This window comes from Phaseolus vulgaris, chromosome 2 (genome assembly GCF_051622355.1).
Source record: "Phaseolus vulgaris cultivar YP4 chromosome 2, ASM5162235v1, whole genome shotgun sequence".
Classification (NCBI taxonomy): Eukaryota; Viridiplantae; Streptophyta; class Magnoliopsida; order Fabales; family Fabaceae; genus Phaseolus; species Phaseolus vulgaris.
The window spans coordinates 29,105,761-29,118,922 of record NC_143499.1 but is presented as its reverse complement, the minus strand read 5'-3'; the positions used below and the strand labels follow the sequence as shown (position 1 = coordinate 29,118,922).

Genomic DNA, 13,162 nt, shown 5'->3' with positions numbered 1-13,162 from the left:
TAACCTTGTTTGCTAGATGAACACTAATAGTGTTATCTAAGAAGCTTTTGAGGCATACAAAATCTAACAGCATTTGCAATGTCCTCTATTCTTTCTTCTTCTTGAAAGGTAGTTTTATAAAGGTATTGAAAGAATATAATGGTTGAAAATTTGTTTTTGGTCGTTGAGCAGTAGTTTTAGCTCACTTGAGTATCCTTTCTATATATCTAACATCATGTATTATGCATTAAATTCATTTCATGCTACTTTAAATGTGTCTTCTTTTTTAAGCAACATCTTTTATAGCTAGCAATACTTATTTCCCTAAATAGCATAGGCTTTTGCACCAAAAATATGGTAAAAATGCACACAGTAATGGACATCTAGTTGGACTAGAATTGAAATGAACTTGTGTTAGGTCGTTATTGAAGAAAGCAACTTTATAGCTCTTCATCCATGATATTATTTAATGTGATTGGAGCTTGAAGGGATCTTCTTGACAAACAAAAATAACGAATATTTCCTGCAACATAAAATAAGTGTATAAATATTAGAGAAGTACGCGTGAGCATATAAATCCCTTAGCATACATAAGGTAAGACTCCAAAGTATTGTATTATCATACAAACAAAACACTTATGTCTTTCATGATTTGTTACTGGAAAAAACATTCACCATGCAGACGATGGATGACCACATTTTATTATACTTACGTACTTAATCAAAATTATATATGTTTGACTTTTTCCTAAGATATCTCTATGAAGTAAAATTTGACCTTAAAGACCCTCAATTTTTCCTTAGGCACTTTTCATAAACATTAAATATATTATATTTGTGGATATTGTTTAAACTCATCTCAGATTTAATGAAAAATCTCTGCATTAACTGAATATTAGTATGACCAATATTTAATTTTTAAATTAAGTATAAGAACGAAAATTCGTATATACATATTCGTCTGGTTCTCATGCGTGTCCTTGATTTATATTATAAAAATATTCTTAGTTTATTAAGTAAAAAAAAAAACTTATTTTCATTATTCTATAAGGTCTTTTGTTTCATTTTATTATGAAAATCTTTCTTTTGCAACAAATTTTTCATTCTTCTCCTCTTTTAAATGTTCAACTCATTTTATATCCACCATAGTCTCAACTACGCATTTTTTTCATTGTTTGCATTTCAAGAACACATAAACCTCTATTTTATCGGATTAAATCATTTTTAAAATACATATTTGATTATTTCGTTCAATTTTAATATTTTATTTGTTGTTTATTATTTTTTGTTTTTTTTTGTCAATAAAGATGTTTGACTATCAATTTTAAGTTTTTAATAGTATAAACTTTTAATTTATTAGAGAACTTAAAATATTTTATATTCTGTTCTCTCTTTGATTTTTAACTTTTATATTTTGTTTTCTCTTTGATTTTTATTTTTTATTTTCTTCTCTCTTTTCATATTCACCAAATTTACTCATATCCTCCATATATTTTCTTCTCAACATTTATAACTATAATAAAGATTATAGTTGTCATAAAACTTTAATTTTAATTATTTATAATTGTTTATATATAATATTAAATTATTGATAATATTACTTTTTTATTATTATTTTTACTTTTTATAAAAAAAATGATTAAAATTTAGAATATTGTAAAAAAGTAATTGTCTAATATAAAAAAGTAAGACACAGATTTGATATTGGAGAAAATAATAAAGTAAGTATAAATTTACGTAAATATCTGTTTGTAGAATATAAACAGTAAAACCCATATCTTCCGCATCCCCTTGCATTCCTAACGAAGTATCTGCACTGAAGCAGTTCCAATCACAATTATGACGTGATTTTCTAGTTCTCCAACTTTACTTTCACGTTTATGATCCATTTATTTTTGTTGATGGAAAACTGTGCTGAAATCATATTATAGTATCAACTCAGCCATTTTCATTGCAACTTACTGGGCCTTATCTTTTTTCTAATATATTTATATTCATATGTTATTTGTTCACGCAATGGTCGTTATCGCAGTTAGCAAAGGGTACACGATATAGAATAGAAAAGAGGGACAAGGTCCCTGCATATTTAACCATAACCATATGTTATGTTATTTGCTGATAAAAAAATAAAAAATATGTTATAAAAAATAATAAGTTTTTAGTGTTTTTTATACAAAATGTCTTTTCTTTTCGTCTTAAAATCCTTTTGAGTCTCTTTCAAGATTTCGTAATAAATAAGTGATAGCGTGTTTAATAAATATTATAAAAGAAATATAATATTATGTAAATAATAAAAAACTAAATGTTTTTTTTTTCAATGAGACGATAAAAGTTCACAACTTATATTGAGAATAAAATGATAAGGAAAATGAACTGAATATAGGACTAAAATAGATAAGAAAAAGATTTCAAGAGAGCTGGATGAAAAAGATAGGGATTAAAAAAATTATATGAACATAATCTGTTCAAAAGAATTATTAACCTTTCTATAGCATCGATATTTTTTTCTTAAGACAACTGTCTTGGAATATCATAAATAATTCATTTAACAAAAGTTAGAAGGTTCTTCCTTCTTTTTTACATCAAAATCCAAAAGTTCTTGTAACAATAAAGTAAAAATAATGTTATTTTTTATTAAAAATTAACTAATATATTTTTTCCTTATTTACTATTTCAAGAAAATTATTGGAATTTTTGGTACAAGTCATGATTATGGATAGAATGTGTTGCGGTACTATTAATTAGATCAAACGTACAACATGGTTGGGAGTAGTTTGAGCTGCAGTACAAGTCACATATACAAAACATAAGACAGTAATTGAATCATGTAATGTCTATTGTGATGTTGCAGAGTCAGAAAAGTACATAAGAAGAAGCTCAGTCAAATTCAGATCCATCTTTTGAGGATTTTCCGTTTCTGCAGCTATAGCATCTCTGCCTCACAGTTTCTGTGAAACTGGTAATCCCCAAATGCCCTTCTTTGTTCTCTTATTTTGGTTTTGATACTATGAATTTGTATGTTGCTTGTATGTTGTGGATGATCGTAATATGTTTGTTTTTGTTACATGAGCTTAATTTATAGATTTTCAAGGTTTCCTTCCTTTTTCTCTTGAAAACTTCTTGTTGACCAACCTGTAGATACCTTTCTTTTATATTTGTTCTTTAGACCCTTTTCAAATACGATGTTTTTCTTTTATTATAAGATATCTTCAGGTAATTGTGGATAACACAAAACATGTTGGTGGAGCATGCTTTCTTGCGGATAAATTTTCCATTTTGACTGCAAATTTTGGGACAACTGTCTAAAAGGGCACTTTAACTTACACCAAAATGTTTCTGGAAGGTTGCTGTATTTCAGGTTAAATTGAGAGATGGATGCAAAACAAGAAAAGGCATGGAATGAAGCTCAGAAGATTCCATTAAGCGTGGATCTTTTAGTTGTAGCAAAAAGGCAGCTTCAGTTCCTTGCAGCTGTTGACAGGAACCGTCACCTCTATGATGGCCCTGCCCTTGAGAGGGCTATTTATAGGTGAACACTCCATGAAGTATTTCCTGCGGATAAAGTTTCGTGCTTAATTAGTTTCAAAGAACAATTGCTTGTTATTTTTACTATTTTATTTAGTTCACTAAGCTTGACTCAAGAATTATTATGGATTATAATTTGTTTTTGAAATCATGTATCTGCGGTCAAATCACAGCTTTTCATTATAGTTGATCAATTTCTTATGTTCTGATTGGAAGAGAGGAGAAAAATAGGTTATAGAAATTAGTTAGTAAAGTGGAAATAGATAAAAAAATAGAAAACTAAAATGTTTAGTAGAATAGAAACAGAGAAGAGATGAAGACAAAGATTGAGAAAATAGTAAGGTGATTTCCACTTTTAAAAGATCATTTATATCCTCTTTCATCCTTCAGCATCTTTTCAACCAAACAAGGAATTAGTTCTGCTGATCTAATAACAATGAAAGTGTGTATTCAGGTACAATGCTTGTTGGCTTCCCTTGCTTGCCAAACATTCTGAGTCTAAGATTTTTGAAGGACCTTTGGTAGTTCCTCTTGACTGTGAATGGGTCTGGCACTGTCACAGACTCAACCCGGTAGGCTTCAGACCAGGATATATATATATATATATATATATATATATATATATATATATATATTATTCCTGATTATTAACAATGCTGTTTGATTGGGTTGAGGTACTGGCAATAAAATTTGGTTCCAATTTATTACACAGGTAAGATACAAAACTGACTGTGAGGAGCTTTATGGACGGGTACTTGACAACTTTGGTGTTGTCTCCAGTGTAGAAGGAGTTTGTGGCAGGCAAACTGAAGAAATCTGGAATCAACTGTACCCTGATGAGCTCTTCAATGCTGATTTGATTAATATTCTCCCAGGGGATATCTCTGAAAGGATTTCTAGGCTTGAAAAGTACACCAAGTATGATCTGATTTCAGCTGCTAAAAGGCAGAGTCCATTCTTTTACCAGGTAAAGGAAAGTTAGAGTTTCTTCATAAGCTTGATATTCTAACAGAATTACCAAGTTTTACCAGGCCAGTTCTAGTCTGGCTCTGTCAAAATCAAAGCCCTGATTTAAATGTTAGCATGCTTTAGGCTGTGTTCAACCTGACTCTTCTTCAATTTTATCAATTTGTGGTTGACTGTGTTTTGTTTTCTTGCCAATACATGCATGTGGTTTCAAAATTACCTTGTTTTGAAAAATCTAAGGTTCAGACAATTTTATTCCAACATTCTTAATTGACAGCATCTCCAAATAACATTACTATCATGTGGTGATATATGAACGCATCTTTCAGTTTAGTTGAATTACAAACAGTTTTGAGAAATTAATTTACCAATAGTCTTTCTTGTGCGTGGCCAGTACATAATATTGCATCATCTCAAGGGATTCAATATATGTTTTCTTTGTCATAGGTATCAAGACCCCACATGAAAAATGATCTCTTTATCAAGGAATCTGTGGCCAGATACAGAGGGTTTCTGTATCTTATCAAGAAAAACAAAGAAGAGGGTATAAAACGCTTTTGTGTTCCAACATATGATATTGACCTAATCTGGCACTCTCATCAGTTACACCCAGTTTCTTATTGTAAAGACCTCAGTGAAGCACTTGGAAAAGTATTGGAACATGACGATACAGACGCAGACAGAACTAAAGGCAAGAAACTGGATGTTGGTTTTTCTGGAACCACCAAACAGTGGGAAGTCACATTTGGTACAAGATATTGGAAGGCTGGAGCAATGTATAGGGGTAATGCACCATCTCCTATAACAAATAACCCTCTTTCATCTAACATTACTTTCAAGAAGGTTGTTTCTTCAAATGAGTGCCCACAAGAAATTTCACTACCAGATCGGAAAGTTATGGAGGTAATTTAAGATCTCCTTTTATGTTCCATATCTTACACGTTTTAAGCTCTAGCTCTGAATTACGTGTATACGTGTATTAATAATTCCATGCAAAATTTATTGAGTCATGTACACGAATATGCAAGTATAACTCCATGCCACATATCATGAAAAGTTTGTATTACTAATTTTTTATTGGATCAATTTTAGTTTAAATGTTTCTCCCTAGAATAGTTCAGTGGTTTGTAAAGCTTTTCATCATAACAGCGATATAAACAGTTTGAAATTATATCAATGAAGTTGGAAGGTTTGTTTATAAAGGGTCCGTCAGGGTTAGGATTTTGTTAGCAGCAAGCCAGTCATGTTATGTTATCTGGGTTCTAGAGAGGTAGGTAACTGTTAAATAATGGACATGCTACAAAATGTAACCATTCTTGTGTATATAAATACAGACCAGGAGCTTAATCGCATAATACTAGTGCCTCCAACAAGTTGTCTTTCTTGAGTATGTTTGTCTGCTTTCACATGGAACCATAGTATAAGGACAATCTTTCTTGATTTTGGGGATCATAATGCTATTACTTCTTGTTGTTCGTCTTCTTTCTGCTTGTATATAGGCATAAATTGAATAACCATCACTGAAACAGCTTTTGTTTATATGAGATAACATTTGCAATTCCCTCGTACATCCAATCAGGTTCTCTTGGAGTTCGTTGGGGTTAAAAACTTACCAGAAGGCCAGGAAGGAGATATCTTTGTTTTATTTTCCAAATCACAGCCTGATGCATTCTTTGGTGCTAAAAGAAGACTGACTATTTTATCACAATCTAGAGAGAAACAGGTTGCATCTTTCCAGTGTGAACCTACGGGAGAGCTGCTTTTTGAACTCACGTCCTATTCTTCTCTAAGAAAATCAACAAAGACAATCGCTTCAGCTTCTTTCTCTGTAAAAGATTATCTTGACCCAGTTTCAAAACTCCATGTTGAGAAATGGTTTGAGTTGGTACCAAGTTCTGGTACTGTGAGCTCAAAGCCCATCTTGTTACGAGTAGCCATCTCATTTTCTGTCCCAGTTCCTGCCCCATATAAACTCCAAATGACTCTGTCTCGTCCATCTTCCAAAAACGAATGCCTCTTTAACCCTTCTGTTAGATCTGAACATGCTAATAGCTGGACTCATGTCACTGATGAAAATGGAAACAGGATCATGCGCCTTAAAATGAGGTACATCTACCCTCTATATTATGCCAGATAACAATTGGAGGTCCTTGCCAAAATGTGTACTTCATTTTATTATGGTCTTGTTGGGGACTGGTCTTAGGTGATTGATGCGTTCTAGTTACTGCTTCAAAAGTGATTTGCTTTGCTGCTTGTCTTGTGTCTTGAAAATATCAACTTGTTGTATTTGCATGTGAATACTGTTCCTACTAAGTGCTTGCGGTCATCTCATTCCTAGATTAGATGTGTAAATTGAAAACCAATTTTTACTGTCACTGTAGCTTTCTGCATGTAGATATTGTTGAGGTTTGCCATTCAGTGTACCCCAATATATGATAAACAGTTCATAATGTTGGATTCTTATTGATACAAATAGTATAACATTCAAGCACAATTATGACTAATTGTGGTTCCAAAATAAGATCATTAGTCCATAAATTCATATGGGAGAGAGAGAGTATACTTGTAAAGCAGTTGAACCAGTTGAACAGATTTACGTCCCTAAAGAAGTTTTTCCCTCATTACTAGACTTTTCTTACGGAATTTTTAAGAAATGAATTTTCTGCAAATTTTTCTCTAAACTTTTAAAATTCCATAAAATATAGGTAAGAAAAGTTGTAAAAAAATATGAAAAATTCTGACAGTGTCTAGATCTTATTGTGTTTGTCATACATGTTTTAGAATTCCACACAGTCTATCTTATGTACATTATCCAGTATTACTGTCTCTTGTAATGAAGTATTCTCAATTAGTTAAGCTAATGATGATCTTCCCAATAACGAATTACATTTTAGGGATTTGGAGAATGCAAAGAACATAGGAAACCCTGGAACGAAGGTTGTTGGCCTCATGAAGTCCGGCGAAACTCGCACTCTAGCTGAGTTTATTGAAAATGGGTGGTCTGTTTTGGAGAATCTGTGGTTCTTCCACCTTCCACACAAATGCACAAACGATGGCCATCTCTTTGAGCTTACTGGTGCCAAGACTGTATGTATTTATTATGAAGTATTCTATTTTAAAATATGTTGTCCTGGCCAAGAGCTCTCTTGGATCTTGAATTCTTTGTTACTCAGTTGATATTTCACATATCCAGTAACTAGTACAATTTTCAATAGCATTGCTGCACATAAGATTTCTAAACATGCGTCAAATGAGACAGATTCAAAGTTATAATATTAAATTCATGTCACTTTTACAGTTGAAATTTTTTCCTGGAAGAAAACTAGAGTATGAACTGGGACACCATGGAAAACGGAGAAATGAAATGGACTTCCTGACAGCAATTGAATTCTCCGTAGAAGAGCCTTATGGCAAAGCAATGGCATTGCTGGACTTGAGATTTAAACATGTCACGGTACTTATATATGTTACACATTTTCTATAGAGACATTTGTTTTTCATTACTTAATTTGTTTTCTGCTTTTCTGCTCCTGCTCATTTTGTAAAGGCAAAGGAAAAGTGGATGGTGCTGCCCGCAATCATTTTGGCTTTTATTGCTGCTAATGTAATGAAAAAGGAAGAATATGAAGGCGCCATTGCTAACAGTAAAGATTTGAAGGTGAATGAAAGGGCAGTCTTGAACAGAATGGGGCTGAGTTCTAATGTGTGCAGTGAAGAGGATGGTATATCTAAGAAGTCTGGACTCTCCAGTGGAAGCTGTGGCAGTGGCTGTGGCGGTGGCTGTGGGAGTGGCTGTGGGAATGCAGTGGAAAGTGGTGGCTGCGGGGGCTGTGGTGCTGGTGGTTGTGGCGGAGGCTGTGGAAATATGCTTAAGAGTGGTGGTTGCGGCGGTTGTGGTGCTGGTGGCTGTGGAACTATAATTAAGAGTGGTGGCTGCGGCGGTTGTGGTGGTGGTGGTTGTGGGGGAGGCTGTGGAAATATGATTAAGAGTGGTGGCTGCGGCGGTTGTGGTGGTGGTTGTGGCGGTTGTGGTGGAGGCTGTGGAGGAGCGGGCGGATATATGTCGAAGGGTGGTGGTTGTGAGGACATAAGTGGTATCGATGGACATTTGAAGGAGGAGCTAAAGTACGTGAACGAAGAAGCAGTTACTGCATGAAGCATGCATGATTATGCATGTTATCATCGTATATATGAACGTACGTGTGTCTGTGACCTAAGCTTTGCTTCTCTTCCATCACTGCCTTTGTTGGACAGAAAAGCATGGGGAAGGATTGAATGTGTAATAAATAATCAACTAAACATACCTCTGAGTGTGTTCTTATGGTCCTATGTTTGTGAATGCTTAAGGATATAAAATATAAAATATTATGATGTGAAATAAATTCTACTCGTGACAATATTTTCTTCCTTCATGATGTTATGGATTTTGATAGCCAAATTTGAAAGATTGAACTGAGTCTTGAATAAATTGCTTCTATTTATTCAACATTCATCCATTTAATTGCTACTTAGAGCATGTGAATTTTAGAAATGCTCTAGTAATATATGTTGTAATACTATATTTTTGTTATTGAATTAAATTGTAACATAATGTCTTAATTTGTGATCTGTGGAACTAATTTTTTTATCCGATTTATAAATAATATTGAAGTTCTTCGCTAAGGTTGGTGCATAGCATTTAAAAAAAATCATTTAATTGCGTAAATTAAAATCATTTTATTAACTTTTCATTATTGTATGCATATACATTATCTTTCCATCAATATTCAACATTTACGACTTTTAATTATTTTATAAATTTTTAAATAATAATTGTTCGGTATATTCAACATAGTCTTAGATTGCTTACCGTCAAGATCAATGATAAATTATATACACTTTTCTTATACCTTTCTCCTTTAACCCACCGATACATCTTTTAAAGGTAAAATCGTGGCAGAACTTCAATTCAATGTGAAAAATACATATTCCAGATAAATTAATAAGTCGAGCATTCCCAACCTGTCAAGCAAAACTGGTAGTTTCCTGGTAACGACCAATTAAAGCTAAAGTTCCATTAAAGAGCGTTACCACGTGGTAGAACCTCCTCAGGGAATATAAGGTTTTCATGAAGCTGATCTTGAGCTGCAATCCACACACGAATACCTTCGTTTAAGAGAATATTTTTGGTGTATAAAATATCAAATTCAGGATCTTCCGCTGCGCAAAATTTCTTGAGAAACGAAATCATAAGCACGTAAGGTCAAGGCCTAACCGACTATCCTAAGAGCACTCATCCATAAACCAATTACTGGTACAAATAACATAAAGAAATGTAATTGGAAAAAGCAACCCCAAAGATTTGGGACCAAAAGCGATTAGCATACCATTGAATAAGTTTCTTAAGCTTGGGTTGGGTTAAAAACACAGATTGTATTTGCACTATCACCATCCTTTCTATTTTGAATTTTCAAAAGGATTACTAATAACTTTTCAAGGAATCCTTCATCAATGATTGTGAATGATCTATTTTTCTCGGTCTCTATGACATCTTCCTATGGAACCGAGATCGAAAACATTAAAAATAAGAAATAGAAGCATCTGATTTGATTTGCTCTCAATAGTCACGAGATGATCATCTTTGGGTGATCATTTTGTTGACGGATGCCAATCTCAACAAAATTTAGGTCAGAACATTAGCGTCATATTGGAAATCGAAAACTCGTTCCTTTAGACCCTCATTTGGGGGACTTATTCCAATACATTCGATATTTCTTTAGTCATACATCGCTTAAGAGTCGAGATCAGAGACAATTTATATACATCTTTATTCTTTAACCTTCTAAAGAGACGCTTTTTAAGAACAGTGTTGGAACTTCAATCTCTAAAATATACAATACCTCAAATGTGGTAATTGATCCTAGTGATATCTTCTCGGTCGACTTGAGGTTAAAACAATATAATTAATAACTAAAATCTTGATAGCTAATTTAGATACCAATTTAAAAATTACATTATAATTTTTTATAAATAATATAAGTCACTTTAAATAATAATAATTTAAATAATAATATTTTTTTAATCTATAAAATAATATCGAATAGATTAAAAAAATAATATCTAATTTAATATTTATTGATTTTGTATAAGTTTAAAAATACAATTATATATCATACAATGCTTACTAACAAATTATTGTTATTGCCACATATTTGTAAATTTGTAAATTCTATTATCTTTCAAACTCTCGCATAATTTTTTTAAAAATTCTTGTTACAACAATGTATAAGTAAATTAAAAAAAAAAAAAGTTAGGCATAAAAGGTAAAAATAAATCATACTCATAAGAGACAAAATAAAAAGTTAATGAAATTGTTTCTTTTTTTTTACGTGATTTAATGTTTAATAGATTTTATATTTGGAATTAGTTGAATTTATATTGAATATGTAAGACGTAAAATACGTTAATTATGCGTATTAATTGTTTTAAGAAAAATTGTAGTTGTGGGCCTGGGGCATATATCCTGCAAATTTGGTAGAGCAAGGGCATTCTATAGAAAGTAAGGCTCCTTCTTCCTGCACCTCCATACCTTCTCCTCTCATCTCCATAGATTTTCGTATTTCCAAAAATACCCCTCTGTAATATTCTGGATTACATAATCTGGAAGTGATTTTTCAAATTTATAATTAGCTTCCGGATTATATAATCCAGAAGTCTTTTTTCATATGCGTGATTACTTTTCGGATTACATAATCCGAAGTCTTTTTTAACTTCCGGATTATGTAATCCAGAAGTCTTTTTTCAAATGCGTTTCTAGATTACATAATCCGGAAGTTATTCTATGGGGGTGGCACAAGAAGGATAAAAATGTATTTTTATGTTATGGAAGTTCCAGAAGAAGATATGGAGGTGCAGTACTCCAAAAAATTATCCACATGTCATAATTTTAAATTGATTAACTTATTTTCATTATATTTTTTATTATTTAAAATTAAATTAAAAATAAGAAGAGTTACAATTTTTTTATAAATAAGACAAGTTATTCTATAATTGAAAAGATTATCTCATGGATGAATAGCTTCTTTCCATTTTAGTCTTCTTAATTTCTGTGTTATAAGGCTCAATATTAGGGGTTTTTTACCATCATGGGTTATTTTTTTTTTGCTTTTTACCAAAATGGGATCCATTTAAAAAAAATTACAAATTACGAATTGGCACGACTTCATATGCACAAATTGTCTCAATTAGACACGACTTTGTCATGTTATATTGAAATCGTGCCAAGTTAGCACGACTTCTGCCCTATCATACTGAAGTCGTGCCAACTTGGCACGACTTCTGACACGTCATATTTTTTATTTTTTTTATTTTATTATTTATATATTGGGTAGTAAGTTATGTAATATTAAAAATTAATTTGATACATAATTTTCTAAGAGTATTAGTTTTAAGGAACAAAAAATTGGATAATCGTGTATGAATCATGTTTGACTTCAGTATGACAGGACAGAATTCAGTATGACAAGGCAGAAGTCGTGTCAAGTTGGTACGACTTCGGTATGACATAACAGAATCGTGTCTAATTGAGACGATTTGTGCATATGAAGTCGTGCCGAATTGGCATGACTTACCTAAATTTGTAATTTTTTTAAAACGGACCCCATTTTAATAAAAAAAAAATAACTTCATCATGATCAAAACTTCAATATTAAAGATTCTGTACTATTAAGTTACAGGGTCACACCCAGCTTCGATATATAAAGTCACATTGGTATGCCAAGTAATAATTTCCACATTCCAAATTCAAAATGATTAGACCTAAGACAAATATAATTGGGGAACCGAGGGACCAACCCAATTGAATGCACAGCAATTGTTTCCAATTTCCACATTACAGCTGAAATCACTGAAGAACCGTAGGCTAAACCACACACACCAAGAACAACAATGACCAAGTTCCAAAAAAAACTATGCTAATCAAGAACAAGACAGACATGTTATAAAGGTAAAATATACAGTGCAGATATTATTCTAACCATGTATATTTGAAGCTTCTTTATTTTATTTTTCCACTTGCAGTATTAAACTTTGATGCTATACATCAGCTGATAAATATGATCGAGGGGTCACAGCAGCACTCGTCTATGAGGCAGCAACAACACAGAGCTGCAAGACTGAGGCAGGAACAAAGAGGGATTCTGTCAATTACACAAAGTTGATGAAAAAAAAAGAAGGGGAAAGAATACAAGTAATAGAGGAAAAGGTGTGCAGTGAAGGGAACTAACCATCCTTCAAGGAATCCAGCTTGTCTTCTGGGTGGTGGAGCAGCATAATATTGCGGTGGTGCCATCACTGGAGGACCTTGATAGTACCCTGCCAACAAAAGTTCTCCACAAAGTAAGAAATAAATAAAATTGATGCATAAAGAAAGAACACAACCAAATCTGGAAAAAAAAGATAAATGAAATTTTATTTGTATCCTCCATGAACATATCATATGAGAGAAAAACAACACTAGACTTGTTCCAGAATTCAGAGGATGAAACTTATTATGAGTACAATCACGATGCAGTTGTTTTCCAAAGTGCAGCATGTAACTAAGAATGAATATGTAAATGCTTTGGTTTGATCCATGGCATAATCAAAAGAAAAAGAATAGAAGTTTACCTTGTCCTTGAGGAGGGTAGGGATATGCATACTTGGGGTCACTCAT

At 32.5% G+C, this 13,162-nt stretch overlaps 1 protein-coding gene and 1 long non-coding RNA gene across 2 annotated transcripts; one reads left to right on the top strand and one right to left on the bottom strand.

The window, feature by feature from the left end:
- The first annotated feature begins 2,349 nt into the window (after positions 1 to 2,349).
- On the top strand, positions 2,350 to 8,852 carry LOC137811284 (DNA-binding protein, putative (duplicated DUF1399)). Its single transcript, XM_068612970.2, has 9 exons — positions 2,350 to 2,938; positions 3,323 to 3,508; positions 3,959 to 4,076; positions 4,217 to 4,471; positions 4,918 to 5,373; positions 6,050 to 6,576; positions 7,365 to 7,557; positions 7,769 to 7,924; positions 8,018 to 8,852. Exons 2-9 carry the CDS (start codon positions 3,351 to 3,353, stop codon positions 8,624 to 8,626), a joined length of 2,472 nt encoding a protein of 823 aa, XP_068469071.1. The 5' UTR covers positions 2,350 to 2,938; positions 3,323 to 3,350; the 3' UTR covers positions 8,627 to 8,852.
- Positions 8,853 to 12,423: 3,571 nt separating this feature from the next.
- Positions 12,424 to 13,141, bottom strand: LOC137811283 (uncharacterized). The gene is made up of 3 exons (XR_016518604.1): positions 13,117 to 13,141; positions 12,735 to 12,822; positions 12,424 to 12,647 (listed from the first exon to the last, which is right to left on the bottom strand). It is a non-coding gene; the product is annotated as an uncharacterized LOC137811283 (long non-coding RNA).
- Between the last annotated feature and the right edge of the window lie 21 nt (positions 13,142 to 13,162).

Coding starts and splice junctions, on each gene's coding strand:
- LOC137811284 (XM_068612970.2), top strand. CDS start 3,351: ATGGATGCAAAACAAGAAAAGGCATGGAATGAAGCTCAGAAGATTCCA. Junction 7,558..7,768: donor AGCTTACTGGTGCCAAGACT/GTATGTATTTAT, acceptor TCACTTTTACAG/TTGAAATTTTTTCCTGGAAG. Junction 7,925..8,017: donor TGAGATTTAAACATGTCACG/GTACTTATATAT, acceptor CATTTTGTAAAG/GCAAAGGAAAAGTGGATGGT.